Consider the following 24,117-nt stretch of genomic DNA (forward strand, 5'->3'; position numbering starts at 1 on the left):
ATCTCGGTGCGCGGTGCGTAACGCGCCGTAACCCCTCCACGCCGTTCGTTGCCCCTCTGCCCCTCAGTGAGTGACGAGTGACGACGATTCATGTACCAATCGCAAAGGGGGTTGAGAGGATATCTAAGCCGTGCAATGCCCTCTTGATCCATCGCAGAGAACTCAACCACTTCTCTCACTTGTTGCTTCATCTTTTAGATCATCACCTGCTTCACGCCGTCAAGATGTCCGTCGAAGTCCTTAAGACCATTTCCCCCACGACCAATGAGCCCATCATCACCCGCAACGGCGTCTCCCAGGCCGACTTAGATGAGCTTCCCAACACCGCCACCAAGGCCTTCGAGTCTTGGAGCAAGACCTCCCTGGCCGACCGCCAGGCCATCGTCAAGAAGGCGCTGAATCTTCTGCTCGAGAAGAAGGATGAGCTCGCCGAGGAGCTCACCGTCCAGATGGGCCGCCCCATTGCCTACACCGGCGTCGAGGTCGCCACCGCCGTGAAGCGCGGCGAGTACCTCCTCAAGATCAGCGATGAGGTGCTCAAGGACACCGACGGCGAGCCGGAGAAGGGCTTCAAGCGCTTCATCCGCAAGGTCCCCGTTGGCCCGGTCCTCGTTCTCTTCGCGTGGAATGTGAGTTGTCTTCCCTTCAACCTCCCTTTCCCTTATCTGCGTGGTCTGGCGCGCACGGGGCTTTAGCAGCGGTAGCAGCAGCAGCGTGGACATTACTCCCTGCGCTGTGAGACATGCCACACCGCCGCGATACCCCTGACTCTGGCTGACATGACACTCGCTCCCCAGTACCCTTACCTCATCTTGGTGAACTCACTCATTCCTGCCCTATTGGCGGGTAACACCGTCATCTTGAAGCCGTCGCCGCAGACGCCTACGATCGTCGAGCACGTGGCCAAGGTGTTTGAGGCGGCCGGCCTCCCAGCTGGCGTGCTGCAGTACTTCCATTGCGGCTCCCCCATTATGATCGAGTCCATCGTCCGCAACCCCAAGGTGAAGCTCGTCGCTTTCACCGGCTCCGTGGCCGGCGGCCTCGCAGTGCAGCAGGCGGCGTCGGACCGCGTCGTCAACGTCGGGCTCGAACTCGGCGGCAAGGACCCGGCCTACATCCGCGACGACGTCGACATCGACTGGGCCGCGGCCGAGATCGTTGACGGCGCCGTCTTCAACTCGGGCCAGAGCTGCTGCTCGGTCGAGCGCGTGTACGTGGCCGACAAGATCCACGACGCCTTTGTTGCGGCTGTCCAGAAGGTTCTCGAGGGGTACAAGCTGGGAGACCCCTTCGACAAGGGCACGCACGTCGGGCCCGTCATCTCGAAGCGGTCCAAGGAGGCGATCGAGTCGCACATCCAGGACGCCATCGCCAAGGGCGCCACCGACGCAACCCCCGCCAACGAGTCCTTCAACAACCCGCCGCCCAAGGGCAACTTCGTTAAGCCCACGCTGCTGACCGGCGTTGACCACTCCATGACGGTCATGACGGAGGAGACGTTTGGGCCCGTCATCCCCGTCCAGCGCGTCAAGAGTGACGACGAGGCTGTCCAACTCATGAATGACAGCGAGTTTGGCCTGACGGCCAGCATTTGGACCAAGGACACGGACCGGGGCTATGCGCTCGCGGACCAAGTCGAGGCGGGAACCGTCTTCGTGAACCGCTGCGACTATCCCAGCCCTGTAAGTCATTCACTCACTCACTCACACATATGCCACATCTTTGCCCTGAGGATCGTCCGATCTTTGCCCTTCCGCTCCGATCGCCCTCCGTAGTTTTGAACCACGGCCCCCACTCATTCCCCTCCGTCGTTTTCTTTTACCCTCAGTGCGAAACCGCGCCGTCTGCCCACATCTAGCAAGCCTGTTGGGCACCACGCGGCATTTGTAGGCAATGGGTGCACTTTGTCTGCCTGCCGCTGCTGCGTGTGCCTGCCTCTCTGCGTTTCTGCCCAACTGCCGGTTCAAGATCTACTTGTCTCTCCAACCCCCCCCCCCCCCTCCCTTCTCAAGCCACCTTCGCCATCAAGCCGCCTTCGCTATATCACCTCCCCCAATCAATTCTCGGCGCTGACAGCCCTTTTAGGACCTGGCATGGACCGGATGGAAGAACTCGGGCAAGGGGCAGACCCTCAGCCGCTACGGCTTCGACCAGTTCGTCAAGCTCAAGAGCTACCACCTTAAGGACTACCCCAAATGAGCGGCTTAGCACAAGGCGTCTCGCAAGCCGACACAGCGGCGAGCATGCGCCCCGGATGTTGCCGGCACCTTTCTTGTCATTCTGTGAGGACTAAGCAGACGGAAGAACTGGTAAATTCGAAGTGGCCTGGAGCTGTGGCAGGATGATTGGGTGTTTCCCCCCCGCTTGTTTGAGAGAGAGGAGGAACTTGCCGGGCGGGTGGCGGTACTGCCGCAAACCTGTCCCCAACGCCTCTGAGGAAACCCGGGCCAGGGCACGGTGTGAGAGTTCTTGTTTCGCTTTGACACGAGCCCACATCGAGGACAGCGTCCCTTCACCGCACGGGCAGCAGCCCGCTGGCTCCCGTGGCTTGTGGTCCTTTTCCCTTGTCGGCCTGCTATGTGGACGGGGCCGAGGAGCACAGGCAGAGAGATGTGCGCCTATGTGGGCTCGAGTAAGGCGGGATCGAAGAAGGGAACACACCCCACGACAATGTGTGGCGCAGAGAGAGTGTGTAGACGCGAGCATGATGATGTTTTGTTTTGTTCTTAATGAAATCACAATATACCTCTTCCTCCCAATCCATACCCTCTCCTAGCGGGCCCTAGGTGTAGAAGTGGCAGACTGGCTCGCTCGTCGAAAACCTTGCGAAGGCAGTGAATGGATCAATGCCCTGAGATCAAGCCCCTGACGTCGACGTCAAGGCCAGTGTCAACTTCACGTCAACGGCGCTGTCGCGCTCAGATGGCGCATGCCAAACGCATTGCAAGACGGGCGGTGCGGTGCCTCGTCCAAGTCCCCGACAGGCTTCCATGTCACCCACCCCTCCCCTTCTAAAGCAAAGCAAAGCAAAGCAATAGCTTGTTTTCCCCCTTCCCGTGTTTCGAGTCGGCCGCGCTCAGGGAACGGCCACCGGCCGCGATTAATCCTGTCTCGAAAGTGAATACACCCGAAAGCGATGCTCTGAGTGGAGGGTTTTAGTGACACGGCGGTCGAGAAGTATGTTTCCGGATGAAGATGTGGCATGTGGAATGCTTAGGGCCGCGTTCCTGGGCGCTGCTGTGCTGTCTGTGTTGTACAGGGTTGTGCGTTTGCAGGCCGTGTGTGCGCTTGTGTAAGTGAGTGTGTGGGAGGCGTGCGTGCGAAAAGAGTCATATTCCCTGCGCCGAATTTGGTCACAAAATCAGAAACAGAAATTAAGGTCTTCCCGCGAGACGTCGTCTCGTTTTCGCTACAGCAGGCTACCCTCTGGTTTTTCCTCGTCCTCCCCGATATTCTCATGAGATGAACGGCGAAAAGTCAAATGGAAACCGAGTGGTTGTGAACCCCCTCCCCCCCCCCCCCCAAAAGAAAAACAACAAGAAGGGTTGCATAGTTTGCAGGACGAGTTGCAGGCTAAGTATCAGAACGTCATGTAGGACCCTTGAAACCCGGGACAGCGGAATGCGAGAAGGTTCGGTGGTGATAAGCTCTATTCAGGAGGCGTTTTTCCTGGGAGGGTGGTCCTCCTTCGGAAGCAGACGCCAGACACTGTCAAGAAGTAACTAGACACACTTGACACAGTAACGCCGGGTGTTGCAAAACCAGCGATACTCTCCAGACACTGGAATTAGAATTTACCAGAAACATGTCAACGTGGTTTGTCGATAGAGGCACAAAGGGGGGAGGACGAGGGGGTTGAGGGTCTGCAAGCAGTCTCGCTCTCTACTTCCGATTCGTGCGAGACATCATCCTGCTGCAAACCATGTCAAGACTTTTGACGGGCCGTGACAGTACGGTTTTGGCCACGGGGGAGAGCAAAGTTGGGCGGAGTCCCGGACATGAATACCTTGGTTTCGGGCGAGTGAGGCATTGCTGCATTGGGAACATCTCTAGAACACACGTTTTACGGGCGTACAATCTCGCAGGTTCTCGTGTGTGGCGAAGGTGAGGATGGCAGCAGAATGCTTGTATGAGGTTCCCACCTCTCATTGGAGGGAGGGACTCGGTAGGTCCGAACAATGCTCTCGTCGAGAACACCAATAGATCCCTTCGTCAGGTCGCAGAGTCTTCGTTTCAGCAGGGACAACGAATTTCTCTGTTCCGCGCCATAAACCGTCGACGCAAACGGAGAGGAAAGCGGTTGAGGGCCGACGGGTGAGGAGGCGACTGTCGGCCGCTGAAGGATGAGGGTAAAAGAAACCAAGGGCGATGGGGAGGAAGAGAGGCAGCCGGAGGAACGTCTCGGAGAGATTGCCGTTGTTACGGAGAAAATCACATCGGGCGTAAGAGAGGGCGGCTTGTTTCCGTTGAGGTTCCGCGACTCCGCCTCGACGTTGGACTCTTGAAACCATCCGCAAACGGAATATCGTGATGGCTTGGTGGTGTAGGTGAAGCCGCGCGCCGTGGGTAGCGTACGATGCATCTACCGATGAGGGGAAGGGAACACCTCGACGAGGTGTTGGCCAACTCGAATAAAGCCAGGAACAACTGCCGTGCTCAGCCATTTCCAAGCCACGATCGAGAGAGAGGGAGCCGCCCGCGGTGGTGACTGCGGCGTGCTATCGGGCCTCTGTGCGTCCGCAGGCGGGCAGGTCGATCTACCTCCCGTCGGCGGATTAGATGCATCGGGACGAGGAAGGGCCGTGGTGTAGTCGTGCGCACGACCTCTGCCCAATCCCACGGCACGCTAAGGCAAGCCACACAAGGACTGACAGCCGAGTCCGGCGATTTGGAGAGATGGGGGAGTGGGAGTGGCAGAGCGAGTCTGGAGGACTGCCAGGACTGGTTGTGCGTGGGAGTGAGGGCAGCCACCAAGACCCGTGCACTGGGTGGAGCAGCGCGGGAAGGGTGGGTCTTTTCTATCTATTGGCTACGACAAGCGCCACAAGCCACTATCCACTTGTAGCGTGCGTACCTCCACCCACTGGACCTTCCTTCCCAAACCACAAGAGCCTCTATCACCCACAGGCCACTGGCCACCTCCCTCTTCTCTGGCGCCACCCAGATCTGGCGATGGCCTCCAGGACCGCACATCCGCAGCCACCCGGATCTTAGGAGGAAGGAGGACGAGGCAGAAAGGCTTACCTAAGCCCATCCAGCTGCCCCTAAGTGTGAGCTACCTCCTTCAGTAGACTAGCTTGAGAGATTGCAGGATTTGCAGACACTCACACACTTACATCACAAATGGTATACATACACCCCAGCCCACTTCCTCGGCCGTAACTAAACTGCCCAGTCTGCCAGTGGACCCCTTCGCTCACGGAAAACCGTGCCTCCGTGACGCCCAAAAAGCCTCTGCCGCTCGTGCGTGCCGGCGGCAGCCTTCGCGTCCTGTCCAATGAGGCGGCGCAAGGTCACTTTTCTTCTTTTCCCTCTCATCGAGGCCGGCGTGCACGTCGTCGACGTTGATCTGCGGACTGAAGACTGAAGACTGCAGTGTTGCTGCTACCCTTGCGCTGGCTCATCCATCGCCGCCGCCTCCGCCTCGTAGGCTCTTCCCTCAGCAGGCACTGGCAGGCATTGATCTGCCTTGCTCCGGGCGTGTGTTTACCTGGTCAGTTTTCTCCGATGAGCCTGGGCGGCTGGATCAGGATGGACACTCTTGACCATTGCAACGCCTTGCTTGCACCCTTTGGAGTGGGGGCTATGTTGAATCGGGAGAGTCTATTTGATGGGTTAAATTAGTTGGGGAGAGATGGCACGGCGAAACAAGCAAACATGGCGAAACGACTACTGCCCAAGCTACTGCGGAGGGACGACAGGCATCACGATCCTTTCCCGCGACGATCTCCCATTACAGACTTGCTTGACGAGCTGCAACCATGCTGGCTCTCAGCTTGGGTTGGGGGAGAGACGCAATTAGCGAATCTGCAGCAGGGCGACTTGGCGGTCGGGGACAGGCATCCGGTTCCAAATCAATAATTCATATTGCTTCTTTTGATCATCGTCATCAATCAATCAATCAATCAATCATACAGCCAATTTATCCATCCATCGATCTGTCATGGCTGTCTCGCCAGTTATTTCCCTTACGGTCCCGCCAGCCCGGAACCTGCGGGAGGCAACCATGCAAGACAGAAGTGTCTTGCATCCCAGCGACAGCACGCTGCGTAGCCTATGCAGGCCATGTGAAGTGAAATGAAGATCTGCCTTGATCTCTCTCATTTCTTCCAAATGCTCACGACTCTATTTTTCTTAACTGCCGTCCCAAGAAACGAGGGGGCAAAACCCTCTGCCCCTCCAGTATGAGGCTTACGCTGCTACAAGCCCCCGGTATAGACTGGCCAAGCCCTCTCTCAAACATGTCCAAATGCGAAGACAGAAAAACCTTGACCGGCCTAAACGGGCCTTGGCGCGTCCCTCATAGTCGCTGCATTAGTCAGTTAGTTCGACATTGGCTTTCCTACCGCGTCGTCGTCGGCGGCGGCAAGGCGGCTTCAACGCTGGCCTTGGCTCGCTGTGCTTGGTTTTTTCTGCTCCCAGCCTGCGTGTGCGTCTCTCTCTCTCTCTCTCCCAAAGGGTGCAAAGGAACCCAAGTGCCCTGCTGCGAGACTTGGCATCTGAGCTGGGGGGTGGCCTATTGAGTCTGTACTCATGCACCTTACCTCCCCTTGGCACCACTTGGCTAGGTGTTCATTTTGGATTGAGCCTCGAGATCCGCAGGTGTTGGTGAAGGGTTGGCGACGAAGACGTCCGTCCCTTGGACCCCAAAGGAATGAATGCCTGACGCATCACGCATACAATGCCCAATTCCAGGGGGGTTGAAGTCTAAGTGATCGAATCCAATCAATTTCCCAGGGTCGTTTGACCATTGTCAGGGGTTTCTCTTTTCGTATTCCAGCCAGCCGGATTGAGGGAGATAGAGAAAGATACATCAAACCGGACGCTGTTGAAGAACAAACTCAAAAGAGCAGATGTCACGCTGTTCGACACGGCGGCGCCCGGATGAGCGGCAGAATGGACGCAGGCGGCAGTGTCATTCGGAGTTTGGGGAGAAGAACGCATTCTCGCTACGCCTGACCAAGCCCGACCTGGCAAGGCCAGAGAGAAAGGGCACGACGCCGACAAGGCTGCAACGCTACCGCTGCCTGCCGTACCTACTGCAACCCGGTCGTTCACGCTGACTGTCCATGGTGGACTCGTGCTACAACATGCGACACGTGCGGCCTGTCTTGACAACCTCGCGATCACGATGCCGATAGCGATGCCGAATTGCAACCTCCGCCCATGAGTGATGCCCGAGAAGGAAAGAGAAGGAGAAGGAAAACCTACGGTTAACAGCCTCCCCCGGCTTAGTGTAGCTCGTCATCATGCGGCGTCCGCCGAGGCGCCTCTCCCAGCTTCTCTAAGCATTGTAGATATCTGTCATCACAGGAATCAGTAATTACACCTCCCTCCTGCAGGCACTCTGCGTGCCCAATACGACTCGACGTGCCGTACGTGCTTTAACAGAGCATCCCGGCCCCTACTACGGTACGTGCGTGGTATGCGTGTGGATATCGCAGCTTGCCGGGGGGGGGAGGGGTATTCTTTTCTCTGGCTCTTCAGCCCATTATCGCCTGCCGGCAGCCCCCATGGCCCACTGAATTTCCCCTACGACTCCGGCCATCTGGGTACAGGCTACAGGTTACAGGCCACCCACTCACACGCGGGCGGGAGGCGCAGTTGCGAGATTATCCAGGCCGCGCACATCGCCCACAGGGGTCGACGATCACGCCGGTTGGTCCCTTGCAGCCGAGAGATCTTCACGCGGGGGAGAGAGAGGAGGCAGAAGTGACTTGCGTGACTGGCAGACTGGGCTGGGTGGGAGAGAGTGAGATTTCCCATGATGCACGGTACCGCCGTGAAGCTCGGCGATGTGGCCCATGTCTGCAATTTCCCAAACTCGTCTTGCCTTTCCCAATACGGTATGTGTACGTGATATCTGTCAACCGCCGCCCCCGGACAAGGTGCTGGAAGAGGGATACAGTCGTGCATGGTCGTCATTGGGTGTCGATGCCAAATCACAGGGGGGGAGGGGGTTGACAACACCCAGACCGGCTCGCGCGCTCGCGGACGCCCGTATGACGACGCGCCTGAGCAAAAGCGTTTGCTCTCAACGTCTCTGCGTGTATGCGCGCGTGCTTTACGCGGACGAGAGCATCATGAGGCACGGTCGAGAGTGCGGTATCGCAGCTTCCGTCCTGCACGCCGCAACAGGCGTTGCGTTGGTGGTGCGTTCGAGTCCGCGGCCGTCCGACGGCGTCCGGCATCCCATCCCATCGCACATCCTACCCGTGAGAATTCCCCGACTGTTACAAGGTCGCTGCGTCTACCACCCACCCAAAACCATGAAACATGGTCCCAAGGAGGGTTTTTGTTTTCACGCTGGGGGGGCCGCGCCGAGTTTCAGAATCCGCAGCTTCCTCAGCCTGCCTGCCTGCTTTATGGTAGGTGACAGTGAGTGAGTGAGTGAGTGCATGGGTGGGGAGTCGTCCTGCCGTCCGTTCCCAGATGCTTCTCGATCCGAACTCTCTCGACCCAGCATGCCAACCAAGAGCTGTCATACTGCGGCGGCGGCGACGGCGACGGCGACGGCGACGATGACGGACCGCATCTACACGTCTGATTGGCGAGGTTCCCGAAGGTCCCCGATCAATCAACACACACTCTCTCAATCTCGATCCAATCATGGAGTCGGAGTCGAAACTCTGACGGAATTGTGTCAAACCCCTTCGCTTTTGGCCTGTCGTGCCCATCTCGCATTGTCATCTTACGGGCACTCTCGCTCATTCGCTCTCCTACTTCCTTACCCACTCTCTTGAACACTTACTCACTCATCTTGATCACTCACCTCACCAGTCCCATCATCGGAACCAGTGTCTGCCCAATCAAGAAACCAAGCATTTTGTCTCATGAATCCGCATATAGAATTTTGGCATCCAACACACCCCCCGACCCCACCACACCACCCCCGGCCCTTTGATCGACTCGTCCTCTACTGTGACTTTACGTCCGTTGCAATGGAGATACACCCCCCCTCCCAATGCCATCTCTACTTACCTCTGAACTCTCTTTCCCCTCGCCCTACTGTACACCAGTCCACCTAACCTTGTTTTCGTACTCCGTGGCGCCCGTCGGCCGACGGACGGACGCTTCTTTCTTTTTGCGATGGCATGCGTGCGTTATGTGTGTGGGCATGGGCGTTGTTTCTGAAGACGGCAGTTACAAACCCACCCCTCCCCCCTCTCCCTTCAAACATACCCACCCCCTCCCCGACTTCTTACTCTCTCTCTCTCTCTCTCTGTACGGTGTACGCCCTGTTGCATGATCCCCAGATGCTTTTGGGATGAAGCCCAAAGGGAGAGGGGAGGCAGAGCGACGACGGGGAGGATGGGGGGCGTGTGTTCGTTCCCGGGGACGTACGCACGCCACACCCTCCCCGATTGCTGCCGCGCACGTCTTCTGGGAACCCAGGACTTGGCTTCCTGCTGCACACCACCACACGGCTGTTCTGTCTGCCTAGGGGCGTGGACGTCTGTCTCTCCGCCGGTCTGGGAAACTGGATATATGAGTTTGGTCATTCCCACATCCTCATCCACCATCTTTTCTTATTCCAAACAGCAATCTCCAACAACTCATCCACCTTGACCCAATACCTCACTCACTCACATACACACACACACCCTCTTCCCAAGCTATTCCTTCAGGGCTGAGCCGCGAAGGATACACGAGAACAGGGAGGTAGACCCGACAACCGAAGAGCTGGAAGAAAAAGCAAGCAAAAGCAAGGCAAGGGCAGACAAGGGGGGCAAACGCACACTCGCAACCACGACCTCGAACGAGACAATTGAAGGAGATATATCAGAGCTCTGTCTCTCCCACCATCGACTACCGATCTTTTTGTTCAAGAGATCAACAACAACAACAATCATTCTCCCTTTGAACAATACTCTTTTCTTCTCACCCATCCCTGTGTATGACCGCGGCGCTGGCTCAAACACAAACAAACAAAACAACATCGCCATCAGATATAATACCATCAACCGTCCCATCACCTTCAGCCACTTCACTCTTCATCACCAACAACAATCTTCACACTCTCACATACCCACAACCCAGCCACAATGCAGCACGACGCAGCCATGCACTCCAACGACGGCTTCAAGGTCTTCATCAACAAGATGATCCGCCGCAACAGGAAGGAGGCCAAGAGGGGCATGGAGATCTCCGCCCCCTTCAACTTCCAAAAATGCAACCTCGACATCGCCGGCATCAGCGCAGATGAGTAAGTACTTCATCCACACACAAGCTTCCCATGGACACTTTTCACTAACCCATCTCCCAGAATCGCCATGCTCAAGGAACAAGCAGTCGCCAGCCGTATCGGCATCGCCGACTTCGACTCCGACTACCCTATTCGCCCGCTCTTCTCCATTCAGCCCGTCATGTCCAGTGCCTCCATCTCGACCCTCCGCAGCTCCTACAGCAGCTGATCGGCTCGCCTCACCCTCTCAACTCCTCCAATCTTCTTTGTCAACAAAACCAAACCACTATTACCGTAATGAGAGCTGGACTTAATGGGAGCCGTCTGCGATTTGGGGTCACCCAGGCTGGTGCTGGACTCACGAGAATCTGCATGGCACTGGAGAGCGAAAAGAAAAAGCATTTTGAGCGATGCATGGGGAGGGGTACTATGATACCTTCGACATATTTTGGGATCACTTTTAAAAGCAAGCAAGCAAGCGACGGCGTTTTCGGGACAGGGAACCCACAGCGGCGACGACAGTCGCACGCAGTTTTCTTTTACGTTTTGTTTCAAGATTTGCTTTGTCTAAAAGACAAGAATCGATACCAGGGAATGGGCATGCGGAGGAAGGAGGCTGCATCGCAAAGAAGCCGATATGCATCGCCGAGGACGGAAGAAAGCAAGATAGCAGGAAAGGGGGTCAAGACCCCAAAGCTCCTCAGAAGAAACCAAATCAAACAAATGAATAAAAATTCAAACATCTTCATCAAATCATCTGTTTTCCCTCCCCTCCCCGCCAGTGCCCGCAACCAGACGTGAAAACTGGCTGCAAGCGTCGAGGGTTTCCAGCGCTTGCCAGTTCCAGCCCATGGCAGGTCCAGCCCTTGCTCGGACTTTTCAGCCCTGCGGTATCGGTATATTCTGTAAGCGTCTTGATGCCTGAGTGACCCGTCCTTTGTCCGAAGTGCTCCGATGCCCCCCCCTTCTCGGAGCCGCATGCTAACTCCGCATTCGTAGCTGGGAACCGAACTGTTGCAAACGACGGGCGTCGTAATGCTGCGTAATGATGCGCAAGAGACGTCGTCTCTCCCCCTGATGCTTGTGGCGGCACTGCACGCACTTGCGGCTGTATGTATGTATGTATGTACGCTGCGCCCCACGTGTCTGGTGTGGAAGTGAAAGCGTGACGTCGGAGCTGGGTATCGACTGGGTACGGGCGTCGATCCTCCACAATCCACACCGAGCCGACATCCCTCGGTGACAGGCGGAGGCGAAATTCCCGGACAGGCGCGCGTTGCAGCGCATTAGCGGGCTGAGTAAGCCGACAAACCCGGGAAACCCCATCCCCTTGGCCCGGATGGTTGATTGACGTGACAGCGAGCAGATCTGGATAGGATGGGCACGGATAGACAGGCACACAGGACAGGGTAATGGTCAGACATGCGATAGGCCCAGCGCCGGGTAACGGCAAAGAGCCGTCGGCGGTCGGGAAACGGCAAACCGAAGGCACAAAATGCACGGGGATAAGTCTCTCATCGTCCGGCCAGAGCCGGAGGTAAGCCGGCTCAACCAGAAGTCCGCCCCTCCGAGGGTGACAGGTCCCTGACGAGCTACGCGTCGCGAAGTGCCCGCGCACATGCGCATCGAGCTACGCATCGTCTTCCATGGGCACCCATGTCTGGCAGAAAGGTGGTGCCTGACATCTTGTTTTTGGATCTGTGAGATTGTGGCCCTACGCCATGCCGCAGGATGGTGGATTGAAGGCGGCTCTTTTTCGTGAAGGATGACCTCGTGATCTGAAAAAAAAAAAAAACCAAAAAAACCAAGAGTAGGCAATGGTGCCCTCCCTCCCCTCACGACCTGCGGGAAATTGTGTCGCTGCTGGGCCACGGCCCACGGGCGATCTGCTCGATTGCCCAGTCGCCGCCCTCCTCGTCAGGGAAGTGTTGCTGTCGGAATTATGGAGATGTGCCCCAGGAGCTCGTGTTGATTTGTCCCGGCGTGTCGCGTCTACTAGGGCGCGACGACATGTCGGCTTCATCGTCAGGTCAGTGCCAGCTACTACAGAACCCGTCCCGATTTGGCGTCCTGTTGACGAGACAATTGGCAATGAAGATCCCATCGCCGTCGTCCGAGCTGAACTTTCAGAATTGCGGTCAGCGAACCCTGAGTCCCCTTGACAGCCTGAGCCCAGGGTCCATTGGAGGGGCAAAGCAGATTACATTGTCTGTTTGGGCTTGCCGCCATTCGTTCGCGGATGCAAGGGATGGATGGATGAGAGACAGGCCCAAGGGCATGGGAGGGACAAGGACAGAGCCGGGTCTTGGGTGCTCTTGAGATAGGGGAGCGACAGGGGGGAATGCGGGACGCGATTCTGCATTTTTGGATATTGATCCAAAGGTCGGAATTGGATGCTGCCGCTTTCCTTCTTCATACTCGTGTCACGCGTTGTTGGTGGCGACGATCCGTGATAATCCCCTAACAAAGGCGGTTGTGGCTGGTACGCATTTCTGGTACATTGAGTCAACGGCCGGTGATACTAGCAGCTGGCCAGCCTTATCATGAACGGCTTTAGCCACGCCGGTGCCCGCCAGCATTCCCACACTCGCGAAGGCTGAGCACGAGACCCCTTTGGGCCTCTGGTGGTGAAAAAATTTGCGAGCTCCCGATGAGATCGACTCTGGTGGTGAATCACCAATGAACACTACTAACAAAAAGCTACCGGCGGGGAAGTACCGGAGCAGGGGAGCAAGTTGTAGCGACTGCAGCCACTGGTGGGAAAAGGGTGGGAACGGAATGCAGAGGCGGGGCAAAGTGGCAGCTACCCGAGAGGACGGAATAGGTCCTTCCCTCCCACCTGGAAGTGGCTTTCGAGGTGGATGCAGCTGTGGACCCCCCGACAGTCCCGTGTCTTCCGGCTTCTCCCAGCTTTAACCCGTGCCTGATTGGTCATAACCCGGTCGCTGTCTATTCGCGTCCACGACCTTCGACTTTGGGCCGACAAGGGGAGGAGCAGCCGTCCGTCACAATCCAATTGGACAACTTGGAGAAAAGATTGGAGATGCAGATGGATTCTGACAAGATGTCTCCAGCCTTGAGCCGGCCCCACGCAATCCAGTACATTGGTGCCGGTTTCTTCTCGCTGGTAGGGGGTGGGAGGGCCGCAAGGGGCATGGAAGAGTCATCGGCCTGAATTGGTAGCCATCTGGACTCTCCTCTGGAATCGTGAGCCATCAACGAACCGACCCCTGGGAGGCCCCCCCCGTGTTCCCTCGGGAAGAGCAAGGCGGCCCCTTGGATGCTCCCCAAATTTCCCCGTGTTTTTTCTTGGTATTGACGTCTCAGCACTTGCTACAACGCAGCTAAGCCTGCAGCCGTCCTGCATCTGCCGTAGCGATGATCAGTCTTGCGTCCTTAGGCGGCAGACGGAGTCGTCATCTCGCAACGGGAGTCAACGTGAAAGCCGAGGGTACGACGTGTGTGTGTGGGCGGTGCATCCGTAGCGGTACTTGTGATTGACGGAGCTCGACAGTGTTGAACAAAGTAGGGTACCATATCCCCTTAGTCCATGCAGTTCCAAAGGCTGCGGGCAAAGGCAACAGTTGATGACACGCATACTCGAGCCCCCGGTGCCCAAAATCGTCACCGGTCCGTTGTCGAGGCGCAATCTGATAACAGATGAAGGCGGGAATCGGGATCGCGAGGCATTGTCAGATGAGGCCACCTGTCTCTCTGTCTCTGTGTTTGTCTGCATGTCACTCCGTACCTCTTTATTTTTTCTTCCTCTTCTCCCTCTCACAGTCTCCAAATGGACAAGGAGTCACGATCCATTCCAATCAAAGCATTGCTTTTTTTTTGATACCAAACACGACAGGGTAGTGAGCCACAGCAAAACGAGGCTAGAGAGGGCGGCGAGCCACTCAGAGCAGCCTGTTTGGACCGCCAGCGCCCCTCGGGATTTGGTGCCTGAGTCATTTACAAACTGGTATTCGAGGACGAGGGCGAATCCACCCGCGCAGCAAATGGGAGGAAAATGAACCAAACGGCGTTAGTAATTAGACTTCCCGGATCCACCCTTGGCTTTCACGTACCCGCACCGCTCCCCCTGCCAGCGCGCATCCTGAGTGGCCAACACCGAGGCCGTCAATGCGCGACAGCTCCGATTCCACGCGAAAGAAAAAAAAGTCTTCCCCAGTTTTGCCCATGCTGGCTGCGCCGTTTTTCTGGGAAATGTTGCTCAAGTCGCAAGTCGCAAGTCACAAGTCGCAAGTGCCACTCAAGTCAAGGCCCGCAAGTCCCTCGTGGAGTCGTGTGAGTCTCCCTCAAGTCTCTTTCTCTCGCCCTGATTCCCCCCCGCCTGACCCTGCCACTTCTGTGCCTTTCTGTCCGCAGGTAGCCTAGCGTACCCATTGAGTGTACTGTGCGCCCCCGCTCGTGGTCTATTCTCCATTCCTTCCAGAGGAGGGAAGAGAAGGTGAGCGATACCGCGTTAGAGCCGTGGCCCGGGGACGATGCTGTAGCTAGCAACTCGGGACTGCAAAGGTGCGGCCGAACAGACACAGTACCTAAGCAAGTAGCAGTAGCAGCAGCAAAGGAAGACAAGCCGGCTGTACGCCTCATCGACTCCGTCCCGTCTCAACCCTGTCCCGCCCGCCGTCTTTTTCGCTCCATCGTTCTCCTACTCTCCCACCTCCCTACTGTCGAACACCCTGCAACTTGTTTGTCTGGCACACCACAGAAAATATACTGGCATCTCAGACTAATACTTCTACCTGAGGCCCCCTTTCACTTTTACACACACTTCTTCTCCTTCCTTTCTCTCCCTTTCAACACCCCAATAGATACCCTCCTTCTAATCAGATCGCGCGTTTGTTTGGCGGCTACGGTGCTGTCAAATGAACCTGCAACGGACTCTTCACCAATTTCCCCAAGTAAGTTTTACTGTCAATTCACCTAACACATGCAATTTCTATCCTAATGAGGCATCTTACCGGACGCCACTCGCCGCCGATTTTTTTTTCTTTTCCATTTCCATGACTTCTACCGTGACTCAACATCCGTACTTACCCCAAATAACCTATCTAACTGCCCACTCACCTCCAAATCTGTCATCTGAACCCGCGCGGGAAGCAGAGCGCAAATCTTGTCGATCACCGCCTACGCAGCAATCTAGACACGAGAGAGAAAAACGCCAACTGACAATCTCACCATCTAGAACTCCCCCTTCCGCCGCGTCTTCTAAATGCCCACCATCTACTCCTCCCTCTACCAGAATTTCATCCGTCAAGGATTCGCGAAATCTTTCACCCACGGCTACGCCCAGTCCGTCGTTGCCGCCACACATCCCATCCTTAACACCCAGAACCGGCCTTCATTTGCCCGCCGGAACACCAACCGTTTCGGTCGTCTTCAGTCTCTCCAGCTTCAGTCCGCCTTCCACACCGCTGAGAGGACAAGCACCGGTCTCCCCCAGCACCACACCGAGAAACTCGACGAAAAGCTCAAACATGGAAGTCTAGACGCCTATTTCGAGGCGCTGCGGAGTCAGCAGGCCTCGGAAGAGGAGCTTGAGAAGGAATGGACGCAGTTTCAGTTCCAGCAGCAGATCGAGTGGAAGCCCACGCCTGCTTCCATCCTCGTTGGCGAGGCCAACACCCACGATGCCGAGGACTACGCAGCTGCACAAGATGGAGAGACGCCATCAGCTATCCCCCCAGAGGCCCAGGCCGCCCTCGCACAGATCGACGCTGCTTTGGAGAAGGAGATCGAGTTCAGAAATCGCATGGAGACTTTGGAAGAGGCCTCTGAGCACTCTATTCGATCAGTTTCCCGCGGTGGCTCTGCGGCCCGTTCGTACCAGTCCCCGGCCATCGACAGATCGCGGTCACCCTTCAGCGAAGTCCGGACTGCCACCCCTCCCTTCGACCCTCAATCTCAGGTTTATGCCGATCACCTACACAAGCTCTCCGCCGATGGCCGCTATGCCGAGATCCCGGCAGTATTTGAGGCCATGCTCGTTGCTGGCGTGCAGCCCATCGCCAGTGCCTACAACGCTTTGTTGATGGCTGCTATCCACCTGCCAACTGCCAAGAACGAGATCGTTACCAAGGCTTTGGATGTGTACGCTGACATGCTTCGCCGTAAAATTGTGCCGGACAGCGACACCTACAACATTCTTGTCGGCCTCCTCGCTGCCCGCTCTCTCGAGGTTGCCTCTTTGAAGAAGACCCTCCAGGAGAAGCTCGTACGGTTCGGTGGCATGGACGAGCCTGGCAAGTTCATGTTTGCGTCTCATGAGCTCGAGAATGCCATTCTTTCTGAGGATGACAGACTCGATCTTGCGATGGACATGTTCGAGAAGTCAGTCCTCACTCAACGAGCGGCTTATTCGGCCGAATCCTACCACCAGCTTATTTCCGCTTGTGCTCAGTCCGGACGCGTCAATGATATGCTGCGTCTGTACGAGCACATGGAGCTGAACCGTGTTACCCCCTTCGCCGCCATGTTTCCCAGTATGATCACCGCCTTCGCGACATCTGGCGACCTGGTCAGCGCTGTCGAGTGCTACAATGAGTACAAGGAACTTGCTGTCGCTAACGACAACGGCGAGACTACTCTTCACGATCGATTGGACGCCGAGGTGTACGCCGCTGTCATTCACGCCTACATCATCTCTGATAAGGTCGACGGCGCCATGAAGTTCTACGAAAAGATCATCAAGGAGTACGGAGTTCGCGCCGGTGACATCAAGGACGCCATTGTCAGCTCCGGTATGGTCAAGGCTTTCACCGACCGTGGCATCTTCAACCAGGCACTTCGTTGGGCTCAAGTCGTCGAGGCCGAGAACAGAGCGGATCCCATGGGTAACCTAGCAGCTCGCGCTGCTGACCAGGGTGACAAGCACACGGCCGCCGCTGCCTTCGCCAACTTGCCCATCAACTTCTCCAAGATCGCTACTCCTGCTATGGCGCTGCTGGCTCTGAGCGTCCGCCAGGGCGACGTGATTTCGGCGGCTCGTTACTGGCATGTTCTCTGCGCTCCTGAGACGCCCGTTACTCCCGCCCTCATCGAGCCTACTGCCATGTACGCCATTGCCATGATTGGCTCGGGCCAGGTTGCCGAGGGGTTGGCCGAGTCTGAACTCATGTTCCAGAGGATCCGGGCCGCCAACCCTGATAGTGCGGATGAAATTGAAGAGGGCACCGACTTCGTGCACCAGTTCATGAGTAGCCGCGGCATCGTCGACCCTCGTGAGATGGCTTCTCAACAAGCCATGTCCGCGTCTCCCTTCGCCGCCACCGCCACTGTCTCGAGCTTTGAGGACTCATTCGATCCGTACGCACACAACACCGACTTCAAGGGTTCCTCGCTCATTTCCGACGAGCTTGAGGGCTCCCACGGTCGCAAGGGCCCTAAGCTTCACGATGCCCTGGCTCGCTTCCGCAACATGCGCCGTGCCGGTCGCCACCCCCGCTACATTACCTACGCCAAGCTGATCTCCGCCGCCTCTCGCGACGGCAAGATGGAGCTTTGCAACGACATCCTCTCTATGGCCCGTACCGACGTGCCCCTGCTTCCCCAGTATGCCGTCGTCCGCTACGGCTGGTCTTCCATCCTGGATGCCATGGTTGGCGCGTGTCTCACCATGGGTTACCGCCAGATGGCCGAGCAGTACCACCAGGAACTTCTTGCCATGGGCGCCGCCCCTTCCGCCAACACCTTCGGTCTGTACATCACCACCCTCAAAGAGTCGGCCAAGACATTTGACGAGGCCTCCGAGGCCGTCAAGATCTTCCATCGGGCCAAGGCTGAGGGCGTCGAAGCCAGCTCCTTTTTGTACAATGCCCTAATTGGCAAGCTTGGCAAGGCTCGCCGCATCGACGACTGCCTGTTCTACTTCGCCGAGATGCGCGCCCTGGGCATTAAGCCCACGTCTGTCACTTATGGCACCATTGTCAACGCTCTCTGCCGGGTGAGTGATGAGAAGTTTGCTGAGGAGCTGTTTGACGAGATGGAGGCCATGCCCAACTACAAGGCTCGCCCCGCCCCGTACAACAGCATGATGCAATTCTTTTTGACCACCAAGCGCGACAAGTCCAAGGTCCTTGCCTATTACGAGCGCATGAAGTCCAAGGGCATCACTCCCACTGCACACACGTACAAGCTTCTTGTCGACACCCACGCCACTCTCGAGCCCATCGACATGGCCGCGGCCGAGAAGGTTCTGGAGGCTATCCGTGCCTCTGGTCAGAAGCCTGAAGCCATTCACTTTGCTGCTCTTGTCCACGCTCGTGGCTGCAACCTCCACGATATGGAGGGCGCCCGCAAAGTGTTCGATTCTGTCATGTCGGACCGATCTGTCACGGCCAACGCCAGCCTGTTCCAGGCACTCTTCGAGGCCATGGTCGCCAATCACAAAGTCGCTGACACCGAGGCCATCCTGGCGCAGATGCGTCGTCGGGGCGTTGAGATGACACCATACATCGCCAACACTCTGATCCATGGATGGGCTGCGGAGAAGAAAATTGAGAAGGCGCAAGCTATCTACGACTCGGTTGGTCACGAGAAGCGTGAGCCCAGCACATACGAGGCCATGACCCGTGCATACCTCGCCGTAGAGGAGCGTGAGAAGGCCAAGGGTGTTGTTGGTGAGATGCTTTGCCGCGGATACCCCAGCGCTGTTGTCAACAAGGTGCTGGAGCTTTTGGGCGGTGGCGGTGGCGATGAAGTTGTTGCGCACAACTAAGTACTCGTCCACTTCGTCCCGTCCGGCTTCGCCAATTCCTTTGAAACGCGCATCGAGCTGCCGCTCTGCATGTTCCTTTCGGGTTCCCATATTTCCTTTGTAATTGCCCTCATCTACCGTGTTGCTTGATACCCCGTTGTGTTTTGAGGTCGATGGACTGAGGGTCTTGGGGTGTCTGGCCAAGGATGGGCGGCCTTGTTTGATTTACGGCAGTGCGCCGGAAACAAATTTTTCCTATTGTCATTGTTTTGGGGGGTTTCGGGATCTTGAAACTGGAGGTCGACGGATTCAGCTTTCCCGGATGCCCTGGGCGGTACGGCGTTCAAAGGAAGTAAAAGAATCAATCAAGGTGAAGGATCATCTTAATCATCAGGAGGAGGGCCCTTTTTCCCCGATAGGTTTTTTCGTTTTTTGTTCAGTTCTATTGGCATGCGAGCGATGATGGCCTAATTCATAGACCACAAACCCCACTCCAGCATATATATAAAAAAGAGGGTGCCGGATAGAAGAGTGAATGCAGCATAGAAGGATTATGGACAGGATGGTAAAGGGGTATTTCTGGGGGTCGGTTTACGACGGCATGTCATGAGGGCATGTGATCCAGCTGTATGTATATTAACGGCAACATCAAATAACCAGACTTGTCGACTGTTCAAGACGCTTGCCATGAATCTTCATGATCTCTTGCCCTGGTGGGGGGGGCATGTGATGAATTTGTGTGCAAGTCATTATTGGGATCACCGAATGTACCGACAATCTTGCCGAAGGTAGGGTCAAGCATTGTCTGGCTAGAGCAATAAAGTGGTCGTTGCGTTTCCTGCTCATGCAGGCAATCTAGATGTCAATCAACCACGACTAGTAACGTCCGCCCAACAAACGAGCAATAGTTGCTTGATGAAATGACCCGCTTGCATCTCATTGAGCCAGTCCTCAATCATTGTGGTCAGTGAGCGAGTTGCCGAGGTCAATGGTCATTGGTGAAGATGATGTCGAAACGGTTGAGTCTCATCATTGCTCGGTGACCTACTTCAATCGTGCCAACATGTAAGAGATACTGGCACCAAGGCGCTCAACCAAAAACCCCATGGTGTCGATGTCATTTGATCCAAAGCATGGCAACTTTTCATTATTCCCCAAAAAAATCAAATCCGCTCCAAAACCACAAGAACGCCCGGCCCCTGCCCTGGCCTCGGCAACCGAGTCTATGAGCTCGCAGCCGCAACCTTGACGCTGCCGTCCTCCATGCCAAAGTAGGCGGCGACAGGCTTCTGGGCCAGGCCCTCCTTGCCTGCGCGGGCGGCCTGCAGGCCGTCGAGGCCGTGGAAGATGCCAATCTCGACGATGCCGGGAATCATCAGCAGCTCACGGGCGAGAGCCGAGACCTCCCAGGCGCCGGCGGCATCGCGCCCGAGCTGGCGGGACGAGGGGTCGGCGCCAGCCAGGTCCTGGGGCAGCAGCAGCTTCGGGAAAGGTGCGTCAATGAGCCACATGCCGTTGTCGGTGACAACCTCACCAGCCTTACCAGGAGCGCCGGGCCGCACGAGGGGCTTGACGGAGCCGAGCGCCGTCAGCCTGTCGAGCACGTCCGGGGCGGACATGGGGAGGACCTCGATGGGGATGGCCTTCCAGTTGGTGAGCAGTCTCGAGGATAGCTTACGGTAATCTGTTATTGCGCGGGGGACAGTCAGCTCATCTCACTCACTCTCGGACTCATGCAAGAGAAATGAGTCATGACTTACCGGCGACGACGACAAACTTCTTGGCGGCAATGGCGACGAGCTTCTCCTGGAAGAGGCAGGCGCCGCCGCCCTTGATGCAGTTGAGGCCGGCGTCGACCTCGTCGGCGCCGTCAAAGGCGACGTCAATGGGGACGAGCTTGCCGTCGGGGCCCAAGGGCCGCTCGTCGAGGTTGCACAGGCGCAGACCGGCGGCGCGGATGAGGCCCTTGGACTGGCTGCCGGTGGGCAGGAAGGTCATGGCGGCGTGGAAGGCGGGGCCCTTTGCGGCGATGGCGTCGACGACGTAGACGACGGTGCTGCCGGAGCCGATGCCGACGAAGCGCGCCGAGGGGGCGAGGTGCTCGTCGACGGCACGGTAGGCGGCGGCCTTCTTGGCCGACTCGACGAGGGAGGCTGCTGCGGCGGACATGGTGCGGGCGTGGACGGTAGGCGGGGTTGTAGTGGTTCTGCTGAAGAGGATGTCCGAGGTGAGCGACGGGACCCGTGCGGTGGAGGAGGAGGAGGAGGACGATGAAGACCGGAGAGATAAGATTGTTGATCGTAAGGCTCTGAGACTTGTATTGCCGCAGGTCCAAAGCATGAGAGGCGAAGGCGAAGACGATCTTTAGGGTGTCCGTCTGGAGATGAGGGCGGTGGTGTTATAGTGGAATGTGAGCCATAAAAAAGCGACAGCGTCTCTCTTGAGCCTTCCCCTTCCCGACTCAGGGACCCTACCTACCTACGTCAAACCCGTGGGGCCCGGAGCTGGCTGGTCCCACACAGTCCCCATACAGTTGGCACTGCACTGTCCGCTCGCCTCGTCTCTCCCCTCCCACGATGCGCTTTCGCATGTCAAACTTTCAAGGATCCATGCCTCACCTTCTCTTCACGTTGCGTCATCACACCCGCCCCGCCCCCCGCCGCATCTTGTCGGCCGGCCTACTACCATATTAAGAGCAGCACCGAATCCTTTCGGGAACGTCAAGCCCGGTTTCAATTGGCGAGAAACTTGCAGCAAGTGTACTGAAACCCGCAATACGGCAGAGAATAATAGCCAAACGGTTCGGCGACCCCGCAAAGGACCCCGCAGAGAACGCAGAATAGGCCAAGGAACCAAAGGGAAGAGAAGGAAAAGGGAACGCCGCAGCAGCACAGAAACTACAGGATGACGGCCTCAATGACCTCAAACCCCACCACGACGGCCGTCTCGGCCCCGGGCAAGGTGCTCCTCGCCGGCGGCTACCTCGTGCTGGACCGCGCCTACACGGGCCTCGTCTTCGGGCTCAGCGCCCGCATCAACGTCGTCGCCGCCGAGATCCACACCATGCCCGGCGTGCACCTGACCGAGATCGTCGTCGAGAGCCCGCAGTTCCTCGATGCCGTGTGGCGATACGGCTTCCATCTCGCCCCCGAGGACGGCGGTATCACCGTCACCCAGCTGCAGGTGTAAGTCTATGTTTTCTGTTCTGATGTGAGGATGCTTTGAGCCAGGTACAGGAGATACAGGACTTGGTGGGTGACTTGATGAAGGATTGTTCTCTAGTCGTCCGTCAACTTCTTGCATGAGAGGCGTCGCGTTGAAATTTCCCTGTCTTCATCCGTGATGGGCATCTCTCATATCTCGCAACACCTTACATGACCCTCATTTCACGCTGGCTCACTCACTCACGCCCCTCATAGCGGCTCCAAGATCAACCGCAACCCCTTCGTCGAGACAACTCTCAGCTACGCTCTCACCTACATCGCCCGCGTCAATCAGCAACGCCCCAACCACTCTCTCACCTCCACCCGCCTCATTGTCCTCGCCGACAACGACTACTACTCGTTGCCCGCCGGTGCTACCTCCACTGCCGGCAAGGACTCTCGCTTCGCGCGGTACCCCCATACGATCGGCGAGGCGCACAAGACCGGCCTCGGCTCGTCCGCCGCGCTCGTGACCTCCCTGACTGCGGCCCTACTAACTCACCACCTACCGCCCGCGCTATTCGACCTCGACACGGAGGCGGGCAAGCACACGCTGCACAACCTCGCGCAGGCGGCGCACTGCGCTGCCCAGGGGAAGGTCGGCTCCGGTTTCGACGTCGCCGCCGCCGTGTTCGGCAGCTGCAGGTACCGCCGCTTCTCGCCGTCGTTGCTCTCGGACCTCGCTGCCCCCGGGACGCCGGGCTTCGCCGACGCGCTGGTGAGGAAGGTCGACGAGGTCCTCGCGTGGGATGTCGAGGTCGACAAGACGGGTGTGAGCCTGCCCAAGGGCGTTTGTCTGCGGATGTGCGACGTAGACTGCGGAAGTCAGACTGTGGGGATGGTGAAGAAGGTCTTGGAGTGGAGGAAGAGCCACCCGGAGGTGTCCAAGACGTTGTGGGATGAGCTGCAGGCAAAGAACGAGGGTCTCGCGAAGGTGCTGAAGGACGGTGAGGTCGAGAGCGTCGGCGCGGCCGTCGGGGACGTCAGGAAGCTGATTCGGGCGATGGGCGACGGCAGCGGCGTGCCGATCGAGCCCGAGTCCCAGACCGAGCTTCTGGACGCGCTGGGGGCAGTCGATGGCGTGTTGGGCGGCGTGGTGCCTGGCGCCGGCGGTTTCGATGCGCTTGCACTGGTGATGCGCGATGATGATGCGACCAGGAAGAGGGTCGAGGAGTTCCTGGATGGGTGGAGCAAGGAGAAGGGCGGACGGGTGCGACTGTTGGGCGTCATGGGTGAGATGGAGGGTGCGAAGAGGGAGTCGCTCGACACATATGCCGGGTGGTTGTCTTAATGGTGTTGAGAGTCCGAGCCCAAAAAGCGATGCGAGCGCCTTGCCTCTCTTTCACTCTCTCTACATATATATATATATATATATATACATATACAGCACACAAAGATCGGATATTAGTATATGTGGGACAAGATCAAGCAATGGCAACATCAGATATACAAACGGATTTGTTAGAGTAAGCAAGGAGAGCACTGATTTGAGATACGCATATGCTTTACATTTGTATGGAGTTGTCAATCGCAGGTAGTTAATTCTATGGGTCGGCAGGGACAAGTCAGCGCCTGTGGATCATCCATAGTGCGCTAACCTGAGCTTGTTATTAACAATCAATGCGGCGGACATAGCTCAGTTGGGAGAGCGTCAGACTGAAGTCAACTTCAATCACTTAATCTGAAGGTCGTGTGTTCAATCCACACTGGCCGCATAATCTTTTGTTTTTTTTGATATCTCTGTGCTTGACATTTTGGCACTTTTTTTTTTTTAATAAGCAAGTAAAATGATAAAATGGAAC

At 57.0% G+C, this 24,117-nt stretch overlaps 6 protein-coding genes across 6 annotated transcripts; 4 read left to right on the plus strand and 2 right to left on the minus strand.

Annotated features, from left to right (window-relative positions):
* Window positions 1-122: 122 nt before the first annotated feature.
* On the plus strand, window positions 123-2,757 carry CDEST_05466 (Putative aldehyde dehydrogenase domain, aldehyde/histidinol dehydrogenase). The gene is made up of 3 exons (XM_062921625.1): window positions 123-629; window positions 798-1,682; window positions 2,086-2,757. Exons 1-3 carry the CDS (start codon window positions 225-227, stop codon window positions 2,197-2,199), a joined length of 1,404 nt encoding a protein of 467 aa, XP_062777676.1. The 5' UTR covers window positions 123-224; the 3' UTR covers window positions 2,200-2,757.
* Window positions 2,758-4,063: 1,306 nt separating this feature from the next.
* CDEST_05467 (uncharacterized protein) lies at window positions 4,064-4,582 on the minus strand (the record flags this gene model as incomplete). Its single annotated transcript, XM_062921626.1, has 1 exon — window positions 4,064-4,582. One exon carries the CDS (start codon window positions 4,580-4,582, stop codon window positions 4,064-4,066), a length of 519 nt encoding a protein of 172 aa, XP_062777677.1.
* A 4,859-nt stretch (window positions 4,583-9,441) lies between these two features.
* On the plus strand, window positions 9,442-11,472 carry CDEST_05468 (uncharacterized protein). Its single transcript, XM_062921627.1, has 2 exons — window positions 9,442-10,426; window positions 10,487-11,472. The coding sequence occupies exons 1-2, from the start codon at window positions 10,266-10,268 to the stop codon at window positions 10,632-10,634; spliced, it is 309 nt and encodes a 102-aa protein (XP_062777678.1). The 5' UTR covers window positions 9,442-10,265; the 3' UTR covers window positions 10,635-11,472.
* Window positions 11,473-15,134: 3,662 nt separating this feature from the next.
* CDEST_05469 (Putative tetratricopeptide-like helical domain superfamily, pentacotripeptide-repeat region of PRORP) lies at window positions 15,135-19,794 on the plus strand. The gene is made up of 2 exons (XM_062921628.1): window positions 15,135-15,318; window positions 15,603-19,794. The coding sequence occupies exon 2, from the start codon at window positions 15,630-15,632 to the stop codon at window positions 19,131-19,133; it is 3,504 nt and encodes a 1,167-aa protein (XP_062777679.1). The 5' UTR covers window positions 15,135-15,318; window positions 15,603-15,629; the 3' UTR covers window positions 19,134-19,794.
* A 1-nt stretch (window position 19,795) lies between these two features.
* CDEST_05470 (Putative ribose 5-phosphate isomerase, type A, nagB/RpiA transferase) lies at window positions 19,796-21,529 on the minus strand. Its single transcript, XM_062921629.1, has 2 exons — window positions 20,873-21,529; window positions 19,796-20,796 (listed from the first exon to the last, which is right to left on the minus strand). Exons 1-2 carry the CDS (start codon window positions 21,450-21,452, stop codon window positions 20,336-20,338), a joined length of 1,041 nt encoding a protein of 346 aa, XP_062777680.1. The 5' UTR covers window positions 21,453-21,529; the 3' UTR covers window positions 19,796-20,335.
* A 55-nt stretch (window positions 21,530-21,584) lies between these two features.
* On the plus strand, window positions 21,585-23,930 carry CDEST_05471 (Putative ribosomal protein uS5 domain 2-type superfamily). Its single transcript, XM_062921630.1, has 2 exons — window positions 21,585-22,297; window positions 22,532-23,930. The coding sequence occupies exons 1-2, from the start codon at window positions 22,017-22,019 to the stop codon at window positions 23,604-23,606; spliced, it is 1,356 nt and encodes a 451-aa protein (XP_062777681.1). The 5' UTR covers window positions 21,585-22,016; the 3' UTR covers window positions 23,607-23,930.
* The last annotated feature ends 187 nt before the right edge of the window (window positions 23,931-24,117 follow it).

The sequence above is a fragment of the Colletotrichum destructivum genome, chromosome 3 (genome assembly GCF_034447905.1).
Source record: "Colletotrichum destructivum chromosome 3, complete sequence".
Classification (NCBI taxonomy): domain Eukaryota; kingdom Fungi; phylum Ascomycota; class Sordariomycetes; order Glomerellales; family Glomerellaceae; genus Colletotrichum; species Colletotrichum destructivum.

Excerpts from the sequence above, each read along its gene's own strand:
- CDEST_05469 (XM_062921628.1), top strand. The coding sequence starts at position 15,630 with ATGCCCACCATCTACTCCTCCCTCTACCAGAATTTCATCCGTCAAGGA.
- CDEST_05468 (XM_062921627.1), top strand. The coding sequence starts at position 10,266 with ATGCAGCACGACGCAGCCATGCACTCCAACGACGGCTTCAAGGTCTTC. Across the intron at positions 10,427-10,486 it reads GCCGGCATCAGCGCAGATGA|AATCGCCATGCTCAAGGAAC; the intron begins GTAAGTACTTCA and ends CCCATCTCCCAG.
- CDEST_05470 (XM_062921629.1), bottom strand. The coding sequence starts at position 21,452 with ATGCTTTGGACCTGCGGCAATACAAGTCTCAGAGCCTTACGATCAACA. Across the intron at positions 20,797-20,872 it reads GAAGTTTGTCGTCGTCGCCG|ATTACCGTAAGCTATCCTCG; the intron begins GTAAGTCATGAC and ends GCGCAATAACAG.
- CDEST_05471 (XM_062921630.1), top strand. The coding sequence starts at position 22,017 with ATGACGGCCTCAATGACCTCAAACCCCACCACGACGGCCGTCTCGGCC. Across the intron at positions 22,298-22,531 it reads ACCGTCACCCAGCTGCAGGT|CGGCTCCAAGATCAACCGCA; the intron begins GTAAGTCTATGT and ends CGCCCCTCATAG.
- CDEST_05466 (XM_062921625.1), top strand. The coding sequence starts at position 225 with ATGTCCGTCGAAGTCCTTAAGACCATTTCCCCCACGACCAATGAGCCC. Across the intron at positions 630-797 it reads TCGTTCTCTTCGCGTGGAAT|TACCCTTACCTCATCTTGGT; the intron begins GTGAGTTGTCTT and ends CTCGCTCCCCAG. Across the intron at positions 1,683-2,085 it reads GCTGCGACTATCCCAGCCCT|GACCTGGCATGGACCGGATG; the intron begins GTAAGTCATTCA and ends CAGCCCTTTTAG.